Source organism: Anabas testudineus, chromosome 9, assembly GCF_900324465.2.
Source record: "Anabas testudineus chromosome 9, fAnaTes1.2, whole genome shotgun sequence".
In the NCBI taxonomy this organism is placed as follows: Eukaryota; Metazoa; Chordata; class Actinopteri; order Anabantiformes; family Anabantidae; genus Anabas; species Anabas testudineus.
Window position 1 is genome coordinate 7,474,137 of NC_046618.1, and position 11,692 is coordinate 7,485,828.

Below are 11,692 nucleotides of genomic sequence, written 5' to 3' on the forward strand. Positions count from 1 at the left end.
GCCAGGTAAACATTTCATAACTTCAACAAAAAGTCAGTCGGATTTAGTGACTTCACCAAGAAATATTGTTTTTAAACAGCATTTATTTAGCTTTATCCATACAATACATTTAATGTACAACAGCACATACTGTATTCTGAAATAACTCTCAGTATAAAATAGGGCTTCTACAATCAAGGTACAGTCATAAAATGCTCTGAAGGACATGACAACGGCAACAGTAAAACACCTTCATATAAAGCGCAGGATACTGAGAGAAGTGATGCCGAACCGCTGCTGTACGAAGCAGAACTTCAGACCACACCTCTCAGAGTATCCGACATCCTGCAAGAAGCAAGAACCCGTTTTTTTCCCCCCCCCCCCCCTTGGTTCATGTTTCATAAATTAGAAGATTCCAAATGATGATCAACGCATAAGAAAGATGATCTATTGCAACCGCTGAAAAATATAACGTTTGGTACTTTGAGAGGATAAATCAGGCCTTGTTTGGATCTTGAATAAATACCAAGGTCAAAGCATACGTAGTATTGTGAGCGCTAATCAAGCCAGTATCTTTACAATCATATACTGAACAGTTTGTGACTGTATCTGTAAAGACGAGATTGTTTCTGAGTGTCTTCCTGACATTAAACACTGAAATACAGCAAAAGTACACTGTACTATCACTGAAGCCACAAGAAAACCAACTAATTTTAATGTTAAACATCAGCCAATTACAGATTGGTTTAAAAAGGATTTATTTAGCTGCAGATGTGCATCAGAGCATGTGTATATAGTGACGATAAATGTGTCTTTAAATAGAATATACATAACATTGACCAGCTTTCGTGTTAGTTTGCGATTATGTAGTGCTTCAGGTGTTGAATATACATTACATAACATTTCCAATTGGTATGAGAAAAGGTCTAGGTACAAAGAAAAAAAAAAGGTTCTGACTGAGAGGCCAAACAAACATCAGGAGAGTGAAAGGAGAGATTTGTCTCGAGTCTTGAGGTAAGCAATGTGTTTCAGTATAATGCCCTACAGACAATCATACAGTTACAATCATTAATTCTCTATGTACAAACGTCCTGATTTACATACACTGTACTGCTCCTCAGTTTAATATTGAATAAAACTAAATGTGAGAGCATATCTGTGGTGCAATTTTTTCAATGAGGAGGTGAATCTAACTCCATGAAGCCTATTTCATGAGGTGGGTGACAGTGAACAATATGGCTATTGAAGATGGCCTGTTTCCTCTTGCATACATCACACATACTATCATATATCTACAACAGTGCAAATTCTCCTCATCAATCAGAACACTTGCAAACAATTGGCAAAACTACACCGGCTCAAATTTGAAGTTCTACTCTGACGAATGGAGATGGCAAAGAATAATTATCTGAGGAAAATGCTGACACTGAAAATGTACATGCCTGTGCATACTGTGTTTTCTCATAAAGCCAGTAGGTCTGCATGTTTTAGGGGTCGTATCAACTGTTCACCATGTTACATGAATGGAAAAAATCGGTGGCTCAAACAAAAGAAACAAAGGACGCAAGGACGAACCAGCACTCTACCCCACCTCCTTACTCTTACCCTGCCTTTGCCTTGTACCTCACTTGTAAGTCTGCAAAATGACTAAATGTGAATTTAATTGTCAACTGGATGTAGGCACCAATTTTACTGTCGGACACAAAAACATGTCTAGCCTAACCCATGTCTCTCCAAAACACACACTGTGCCCCCTAAACGTGTGCTTACTGAAGGAAGTTTAATGAAAACATGAAATGAAGGTGCTATAGTATTAACAGTTTGCGCACTCATTGACACTACGGACTGTAACTGAGACGTGACATCAACAAGCTTTACGAAGAGGAGGCTATAGGATGCTACAGTACTAGTGCTACCTGAACATGCTACAGATTTAGACTACGACGATGGGAGAAGGTTTCACATTGGCACAAAGCAGGAACCAGCTTTGCTGAGGAGCTCTACCCATTCCAGGCCACAGAGCCGCTGAAACCAGCTGTGTCCAAAACCAACATCTGTTTTTTTTAACAAACACAAATCAAAAAATGTGTTGGTTTTAGGATAAATATTGTAAAAGTTAATGTAGGTACCATTTTTCACTGACAAAAGTACTGTCTTTGCAGGTTGATGGATCAAGTACTTAGTAAAGCTGGCTTATTGTGTGCAGAGGAAAGCACCCCATCTGTAGTCAGTTCCTGTCAAAAGAGACACACACACACACACACAAACACACAATCACACACTCACACTCGCACGAACCCTGAAGTTAGGAACGATATCTATCGTCACACAGCACTATCGTTTTGATTATCATTGAGTAATAGCTGGGATTGCATACTGTACCATACATCTACTAGGAGAGGCACCCTTCATCAGTATCAGCTCATTCATTTCACCACATATGCGCACGCGCACACACACACACACACATTTTGTATGGCAGTCATTGTGAGGCCGTTAATCTACTCTTTATCAGTTTTTTATTTATCATGTGTGCTGCCTTACCCTAACCCTAACCATCACAACCAATGGCCTCACCCTAAACTTTACCCTAAAATCTTGTCTTTACCCCCAAAATTCTCTCCTTCTCATTGTGAGGACCGACTAAAATGTCCTCATTTTGTAAAAATGTTCTCAGTCCAATGGTTGAAAATTCCTCACAATGACAGCCACACACACACACACACACACGCACAGAGGAATATTTTTTTAACTGGTCAAAAAAATTACAATCACCTGCTTCGTAACGGAATGTAGAGAAAGCTCAAAGCAGACCTTTACTTTAGCCGGGACCAATCCAAGCAGACAGACTCAAAAGTATCTCGTTAACTTCGACTATGAAATGTTGAGGAGTCAGAGGACTTTCCGATGTTCTGTTGAATGTTCAACAGTGTTAAAAATCTTTTCTGTAGTCACTCAGCTATCAGTTTAATAAAATTCTGAAGTGCTTTTATACCACTGTACGTTGTCCCATATTTAAAAGGACTAAAATATATATTTTTTAAATTATTTAAAATATATTCTCCCATATTAAGTGGGAGCTCTGGACATCTAGCTATGACACCCATGGCAACTGGTTATGCCTCCACAATCTGGACACACTGCCCATTCTTGTTTGTCTTTCATGTGACGTATATTTCATTTACACTAATAAAGTACGCAACGTGATTAGACCTTTAAAGCAAGCTGCATTCAAAGTCTACTGAAGATTGGAGAACAGTGTCGACTAGTTATTACTGCTCCGCCCTCGAACTATTCTGTAACCTTTTGTGTTTTCTATCTGCTCCTCGGCACTCATGCTGAGAGAGACTTAAAACTGGTTTGTTTTTCCAGTCATCATAAAGTTAACAGAGCATTTAACAATATGCCTAACAATGCTTCTCTTCAGTTGTATTATGGGTCATTAGCATACTTTGTGTGATGGAGCAGCATCTTTGAAGTTCAGACAGCCAACCCTTTGAATAAGCCACTCCATGCTGTGTTCCACCTTCTGCAATGCTAACATAAAGTAGCCTGACTGAGAGATTGTGGGAACATGTGGACATTTTAGACTTGTAGGCATGTAGAGTTTAACCATAAGAATTTGGCAGTTATTGTTTTGACTACTGAATCCAAAAAAAGTGAAAACATTTTGTTGTTGTTTTGGTGACATCTTGTGTTTCTGACCTGCATTAAGTCTTTATGTTTCACTGTTCTATTTTCTCTGTTTAAAAAAATAAATTAATAAAAAAAAAAATGTAATTCTAACTCTGAAAGACCCCCAAGTGTAATCTGATCAAAGTGCAGCACCCCAGCATCAGTGGAAGGAGTTGAAGTGTTCTAACAGGTTCAAATAGCAGGTCCTAGATCTGGGTCTGGTGGGGTTTCTTCTTCTAGCTCTTTGAGTAAGCCACTTGCACATACACTAATACATATACTCACAAACAGGATTGCTTACACACGCACACACACGCACACACACACACACACACACACACGCACGCACACACACGCACGCACACACACACGCACACACACACGCACACGCCTAGTGCTGCCTAGTGCTGCCTAGTGCTGATCTAAGCTAGTAGTCTAGCTTAGATCAGTCTGGCCTCCCCCTCCATGTCTGGTGGTAGATCACACACTCCTGTGAAGTGCATCTCCTTTCCCTTGGTTCCCTGTCCTGTCCCGGCTCTGGCCTCTCGATCCCCCATGCTGGGAGAAGGCTGTTGGGCCTGAGGGTCTGGGGACATCCCACGCGGGATCCCACCCACCTGCCTTTCTTTTAGGAAGACCTCTAGTCGACGCAGCATCTGCTTGGGGTTCTTTTTGGCAAACAGCTCCACTTCTGTAGGGTTAGTAGAGAACATTGAAACTCATGTTAGCATGAAAAACTGTTTTTCACTATTTCTGCATCCAGAGCAGAAGGATTTGTTTTAAAGAAAGAGGTTAAGAATTTTGGGAAATGCACTTTGCTTTCCTAGAGTTAGTTAGACAAGATTAATATCACTCACATAACGGTTTACCAGTAAACATAAAGATGGCAAAAGGCTAGGGGCCAAGAAAATAGTTAAATCAATTGACAAAATTGCCTACTAAGCTCATTGCTTTACACATTAACATTATATTATCTCTGCAAAACAACAATGAGGGAGTGGCTCCATGATCTACATCATTATCTGTTTTAAGAATCAACTCTCACTTCACTAAAACAATCTTCTCAGTACAAATGACTGAACAAAGTCAACAAAGTTGATTTCAAAGTGCTTAGTAATAATTAAAATGTGCCATTATCTTTACCTTTAAGTACAAAGCCAGAGTCAGCAATGGTCTTCTGTTGGGTCTTCCACAGTTGATACAGATGCAAATACGTAGCAACATAGAACTCATTCAGAACACCCACCACTTGCTGACGACGATTGCATTCCCTGGTGTGACCAAACTGAGTGTTAATGTAACAGAAATGACAAGTGTTTCCTCTAGGACTTTGTTTAGCAGCAATTCTGTTTTGCATGTAATGCCACAAGAGTATTTATGCATGCCAATAAAGGAATAGCTTAACATGACCCTTGAAAAAAGGTCTTGAGGCCCAGATATTGGGAATCTTCAAAAAAATGTAAATATTTTTATTGACCATAAATAGACAGAGGCGGAGTGAGACATTAAAGACAGCCTGGTCCCCAGCCCAACACAACAGAATGTGACAATGCAGTCCCAGTCAGTGTTGTACTACCTTAAATGTAGTAGTATAGCATACACCAATGACATCAACGTGAATTATATAATATTTCAACGTTGTGTTTTAATTTGGCTGATGTAGATTATGCCATAAAAATCTATATGTTAGAACTGAACAGTTTTTTTTCAGTCATCTTCTCAGAGTTTGTAGCTTAACACCTTAAATAAAAACAGATAAATAGATATATTAAAAATAAGAAAAAGAAAAAAGAAACAATGACTCACTTGGACAAGGCTTCCTCTCTGAGTACTTGCAGGGCGATGCGGGTCATGTTGATTGACATCACACTGAATGGAAAGTTCTAAACCAAAGAAATTACAGATAGAAACTTAGGTCAACAAGAAACAATTCCCAAGACCAGAAAAACAAATCCTGAAACAAATTTGTCTTGTAGCCAATTTTATATATGGCCTTTCTAAAGGAATTCTTTTTTTGCTCTAGTAGCCTCTGCTGGAAGGATAGAAATCAAAACAGCACACCTGGAGTGTCTGAAACTGTCTTAAATGAGATTCCTGAATGAGTTGGCTATAATGAACATAAGCATAAAAACAAAAATTCACGCATTCATCCATTTTTTGACTTTGGCTTGAGCAAACTGCCTTAAAGGGGGGTCTTTTATGATATGGTGATACCTGTGTAGCATGTTGTGATAACTTGTAGATGTCTCTAGCCAGTGGCAAAGTCTCTGGATCCATCACAAAGTACAGAGCATGCATCAGTCCAAGGAAACCAGTGCCACGAAGGTCAGTGGCAGGGTCTGTACCTGCAGAACAAACAACAAACCAACAGAATTTCCTTGTTAGGTATAAATACATTCACTAATAGTGGATACAGACTTGTTTTGGAAGTACTCATTAAAGCAAAACTCTGTTGCTTAGAGGCAAGTGGAACCTTCCTTTTTTATTAATTATTACATTGTTTGAATTATTTTGATTAATTAATGGGATATATAGGTCTTTTACCCTGAAAGCCGATATTTTCCCAGTGTGGTCCAAAACGAGGACAGTCAAGTTTGCTGCCAATCAGCCTTTTATAAATGGTCTGGAGGACACGCATGTGGACTGTCTGGCTGTTGTCAACTGGGCCTATAGAACACGAACGAAAACACACACACACACACACGCACACGCACACGCACACACAGTTCATTGGAAACATGAGTTTTATACCTGGCAGGATATTTAGACAAACAGGACTAGCAAGCACACACTTACACTGTGCGATGGCAAAGACGAGATCCCTCTCCTCCAGGAGTTCCCTGTGCAGTCGTGGAGGTCCAAAGAGGAAGTGTGTGATTGCTGCAAGACCTGTCCTGCGAATAGTTGGCTGGATGTTCTTCTAGAGGCGAGTGCGGCAAAAATAAATCACTTTAAAATAATAGTTGGAGCCATCATAAAATAGTATTTCGTTAGTATCTCAATTTTAATTTTAATATGCTTTATTTTCTTACTAAACTGAGCAAAAGCAAATACTCTAATGACATTTTTCCCCCACTGTGTTCACTGCTGAAAACCGCCTGCATATTATAAATTCTTTATATCTAATGACTAATGAGAAACACAGGACATGCTTTGAGAAAATGACATGGAATTTCAATTGTTTCTGATTTGTTTTTCTTTTCTGTTTTTGATGTCTCCACTCAACACTTCCTCCATCTTTTCTACAATTTTTTTTTATTTATCCCTTCTAGTATCATAACAGCTTTTAATATATCATCAAACTCAAGGTGTGGGAATAGTTTCACCAATAGAATTAACAATGCAGAAATGTACATTATGCTGAATTCACAATATATAGCCACTACTAGTCAGAACAACTTATTTGTTCCTGCAGATCGTTCACTGCTTTTATTTGAGATCTGAGATTATTTCAAAAACTGCCTTTAACAGAGAATTTTTAGGATGCAGTGTTTTCTTACTAGGAAGTCCCCGAGGTCTGTGGTCTGGAAGTACTGCAGGGCTTCGTTGAAGGAAATGAGTGAGGTTGGGGTCAAGTCCTCAGTGAGAGCTGGGAGATATTAAATACAGTTATTCTTTTAAGACAGCTGTACAAAAAAGTCCTCTTTAATGCAAACAGATGAAACAGCTGGATAATTCCAACCTGGTTGGACATTCTCCAGAGCCTCCCACTCCTGCCTGGCCTTTTCCAACTCCACATTTTCCTCTGTAAAGAGAAAAACAAAGATGATCGTCTACTGGTCCAATGAACAATGTTGCACTGGTTGATACTCCACCAGTTTATTGTCATTTATTATAAATCCCTCCTGTATAACAGACTTGCATCATCCAGAGCTCCACAGAGACCACACATTTCCTCTAAGCAGGTAACCTTCAATCCTATGGGAGGCTTTACCTGAAACAAATGCCCGGTATCTTGGATACATTCACATATTCCTGTGGGAAGAGGATGTCAGACAAAGGAGAGATTGTGTGACAGTATGCGTATGTTACCTGCAGCCTTAGGCTGGTCCCCTCCAGCTGCCAGGGTCTGCAGAAGGCCATTCTGCTTCAGTGCTGAAATCTGGACAATAATTAGATAATGAATTCTCTTAAATGAAATAAGGGTCATGTTTAAAGTAAGATAGTAAAAAAGAAATGTAATTACCGGCAGGGATCTGAGTGGTGTGCTGCCATTTGTGTGGTCTTTAACATCATGACCAATAATGAGTCCATTCATGAACTGTGAAGACAAAAGTTGCAATTTCTAAATAAAAGCCCAGAACGCAAAAAGAATCAAATTAATGAGAAAGAATTGTACGTATACTCACAGGCTTATGGTTGGAGTGCCCACTGATGATCTCCTCTAATGGTTTACATTCACGGGACACACCGTTCAGGTCCTAACAGAAGAGTAGCAACACACAACAGATGTTTCAGACATGTACACAGTGTCAGAAATAATGCAACTTTCACTCCTTTTAAGACAAGTATTTCAATATCACAGCATGCCTCATTTTATTCAGATATAATAGCATTTCAAACTGATGAGTACAACAAGAGATAAGTACAGTACAACATGTGTAAGAATAAAGTAAGAATAAAGTAATTAAGGGTGCACTTCCTTTGAGGAAAACTGTCTCTGTCCTGTTGCACTGTATCCAGTGAAGCAGGGGACATACTCATCCAACTGTTTACAAATACAGCAATATCCAATGATAGAGGCCACAGAGCAGGAGGTAATGTTACGGCTAGAAAACCAAGGCAGGGATAAAGGAAATGCCCTGTCAGCTGCCACCATGGCAACATGCCCAGCAAGCCAGACCAGTGATTACAGCTCAGGCACTGGGATATCTGTTGACCTTAGGCCTTAAGTTAAACATGTGTGACAGAACTGCTTAAACAAATGAACATTTGATTATTTAACATCAATAAGAGTGCAGAACAGAAAGGGAACATTATCCCTGAGGGTCACGATATCAATATGGCAACAGTGGTAGAGATGGTACCTACTTCCACTTTGTTGAGCAATACAGCAGGTGTTACTTTCTGTTTTAATGGTTAAAATGCTGTAAACCCAAACACTGGAACAACATTAAACAGATAAAACCTTTTAGAGTCAAGGTGAGATAACGTTACCTCAGAGCAGGATGTGACATCAATGTTCTCTTCCATTGCATATGAGTATGTCGGCTGGCGAGTGGGTTCCTGATCCTGGTCTCTAAAGGCTTTTAAAGTCATGGACTAAGATGGGCTGAGGAGCTGATGCAAGGATCACCATGGTTTCTGTAGTGCACATTTTGTAGTAACTGCAAGTATCTATGCTTTTCTCATTTTTCCTCATGTACATAGAGAGCTCAGGACCCACAGTCACCAGTATAATTTCATAAAACTGTCACTGGTGACACAAATCCACGTTGCACACACCATGTTCACTGTATCTGTGGAACAGTGATAACTGTGTGGTTATTGATGGTAGCCTGTTTTTACTAGCTACTGCAAAGCTTAAGAGAGGAATGTGCAGGTATCCGTTTACAAGAGCTGACTCAAGGAAAAGGCTAGCCATCAACACGCAAGTTTCCCAGAAACCTGCCTCCTTCCTCTCCTCCACAGATCTGCTCGGCCAGTGGGTCCACTCCTCAGCCCCTTCAGATGTACACAGAAGCTGGATGATGGCATTGCTTTTCAGGGCTGGGCTCTCCCTTCCCGAGACACTTCATTAGTTTGGCACTCGAGAAAAATCCAGTATGCACCCAAGGTACAGGTACAGCTGCAGTTTAATTTACTTGCATCAAAGCTGTTTTATGTCTTCAGCCTCACATAAAACAGTTGCACATGTCCAAAGTAAGAACTGCAGGTGTCCAGCAAGATGTGGGTCATGGATGGAGTTCTTGTATGGCTCGAGTCCTGAGGAGGGGGGATGGTCATATGTACACAATATCTGAAAACTAGACCCAAAAGGTTAATAAACATTTGGTTATTAGCAACACACAAATCAATCTTTGTCTTGATTTTATGTACCCACGCAGTGATGTGAAAAAAATCACAAAAATGGCTAATACTGATAGAAATATGGATTTAATCACGTCAAAATTGAATGTAGTTTAAGGTTATATTTTTCACAAATTTTGATGTGTCATAGCCGGAAAAGAGCAGGAGAAACACATTTTGTTAACAATGTCTTAGTTCTGTTTAGCGTGGCAGTAAGCTATACCAGCACATCAGCATTTAGACTACCAGGTCCCTGAAACTTTCTCACCTACATGGAATGATGTCATTTATAATGTTATCAATTACAACAGTGCTTTTTAAGGGCATCATAAATTTAAGGTGTATGTACTTTGAGTATTAAATATATTTACTAATGACATTAAAATGAACTTTGATGCACTGAACTACACAGCAATACAAGTCTCAATCAACTAAATGCAAAATGTGCATTAATATTGACTCAATAACACAATAGTAACACACTTACAGTGGTCATGTTTCTGCGTTGAATACTTTTCCTTTTTGATATGTAGGTACTTTCACTTCGACGTTTAAATGCATGAACATTCATATTGTTAATTTGAACGTTACCTCCTCTGCCACAATCTAAATGACACAAAGGTAGAAAATACCTTTTAAAACGTGTAAGTCAAGCTTGACAAACACAATGTCGTGACAAAAATCCCCAAATATATTACACAAGACCATCATGTTCTGCCTCCTACCTCACAACATTTCGCCGCTTTGACAGCTACAACAGCATCCTAACGTCAGCTAGGTAGCAACCAACAAGCTAGCAATATGTCAGCTAGCAACCCCGCAGGCATAAAGACGCAGCAACAGCTTTATTACAAACCGAGAATGCAACGCCGACATAAATTCCCAGAAACTCAGGCTTATTATGCGACAAACGCCTAAACGATTTATGTCTTGAATATCAACTGCAATAAAGTAGTTGAGCTAACACAAGAAAAGCCAGCTGTCAGGCTAACTAACGGGCTAGCCGTAGCTCTATTGAACTGTAACGGGGATGGAGCCTGTGCCAAAATACGACAGCAAAACAAGGATACATTTGCTTTTATCTTTAAGGTGTATTAAATACGCTACAATACATTGCGTACTGTGGGCTGTCCGAATACATTATGTGCTGTGAAGCATTTTAAAAGTACCTGAGTTTCTGATTGTTTCTCCCTCCAATCTCAGCTTCCCTTCCCCCGTCCAGTGGCCACGGTTATTCCAAATGCATCTTGGGAATTGTGGTTTCCCGTCAACTTCAGCTTCATTACGTCATCGTTCTCTCTTGTACAAATTGTATGTTCTTGGTAAAAAGGAACCTGTGATCTCATTTTTTATGCAGAGACACCTCTTATAAGCAAGAAATCCCTCTTATATTCTTCTTTGTAAGAGAAAAATACAGTAAAAAGTGTTTATTTCAGAACATTTATTAACATTTTCATTATGAAAGCACAAATGCAAAGATGTTTTTCTTTTGACTTAAACCCCCCAGAAAAGCTTAAACAGTGTTTGATGTGTACAAACGTTTACCTACATTTCTCCCTGACAGGAAAAAATGTGATGATTGCAGTTGAGTTTCAGTCAAGGGCGCACAGATGGATTTTGGATGGGGAAAAAATAAAAAGATTTAATCAAGGCCGTCATCAGTGCCAGAGATTCAACATGAATGCCAGAAAGCTTGTTCTGTCCTCCTCCTGTTTCACATTATTACTTATCTGTGCTGAATAACTTTCCCTTTCTTACTTCAGAATTTCTCAAGTCCTGTCATTACATAAATAATCGAGTCACACAAGATGACTTCAGTTGGCTCCAACTCTCCTCACATCTGTTCAGATTTTGAGAGATTTCAAGCAGATGTCAATCATTAGACTCGGGAACATTCTTTCAAGGAAAAACTATTTGTTGTGTGTTGCACAAGCCAGCGCTTGATGAAGTCTGGTTTTTAAAGGACACTGGAGACAGGCTCAACCAAAAGTGGCATTGGTCTTATATAAATTCCTCAAAAGGTTCATGG

At 39.5% G+C, this 11,692-nt stretch overlaps 1 protein-coding gene across 2 annotated transcripts; it reads right to left on the reverse strand.

The window, feature by feature from the left end:
* Positions 1–357: 357 nt before the first annotated feature.
* elmod3 (ELMO/CED-12 domain containing 3) lies at positions 358–10,913 on the reverse strand. Of its 2 annotated transcripts, none has more exons than XM_026343659.1 (13): positions 10,833–10,913; positions 8,812–9,620; positions 8,004–8,075; positions 7,841–7,915; positions 7,687–7,756; positions 7,337–7,399; positions 7,155–7,243; positions 6,451–6,571; positions 6,199–6,321; positions 5,869–5,999; positions 5,461–5,537; positions 4,798–4,925; positions 358–4,345 (listed from the first exon to the last, which is right to left on the reverse strand). In XM_026343659.1, exons 2-13 carry the CDS (start codon positions 8,911–8,913, stop codon positions 4,095–4,097), a joined length of 1,302 nt encoding a protein of 433 aa, XP_026199444.1. In that variant the 5' UTR covers positions 8,914–9,620; positions 10,833–10,913; the 3' UTR covers positions 358–4,094. The 2 variants fall into 2 exon arrangements, with proteins under 2 accessions (XP_026199444.1, XP_026199443.1); XM_026343658.1 differs by having other exon boundaries at positions 6,451–6,574.
* Positions 10,914–11,692: the final 779 nt, after the last annotated feature.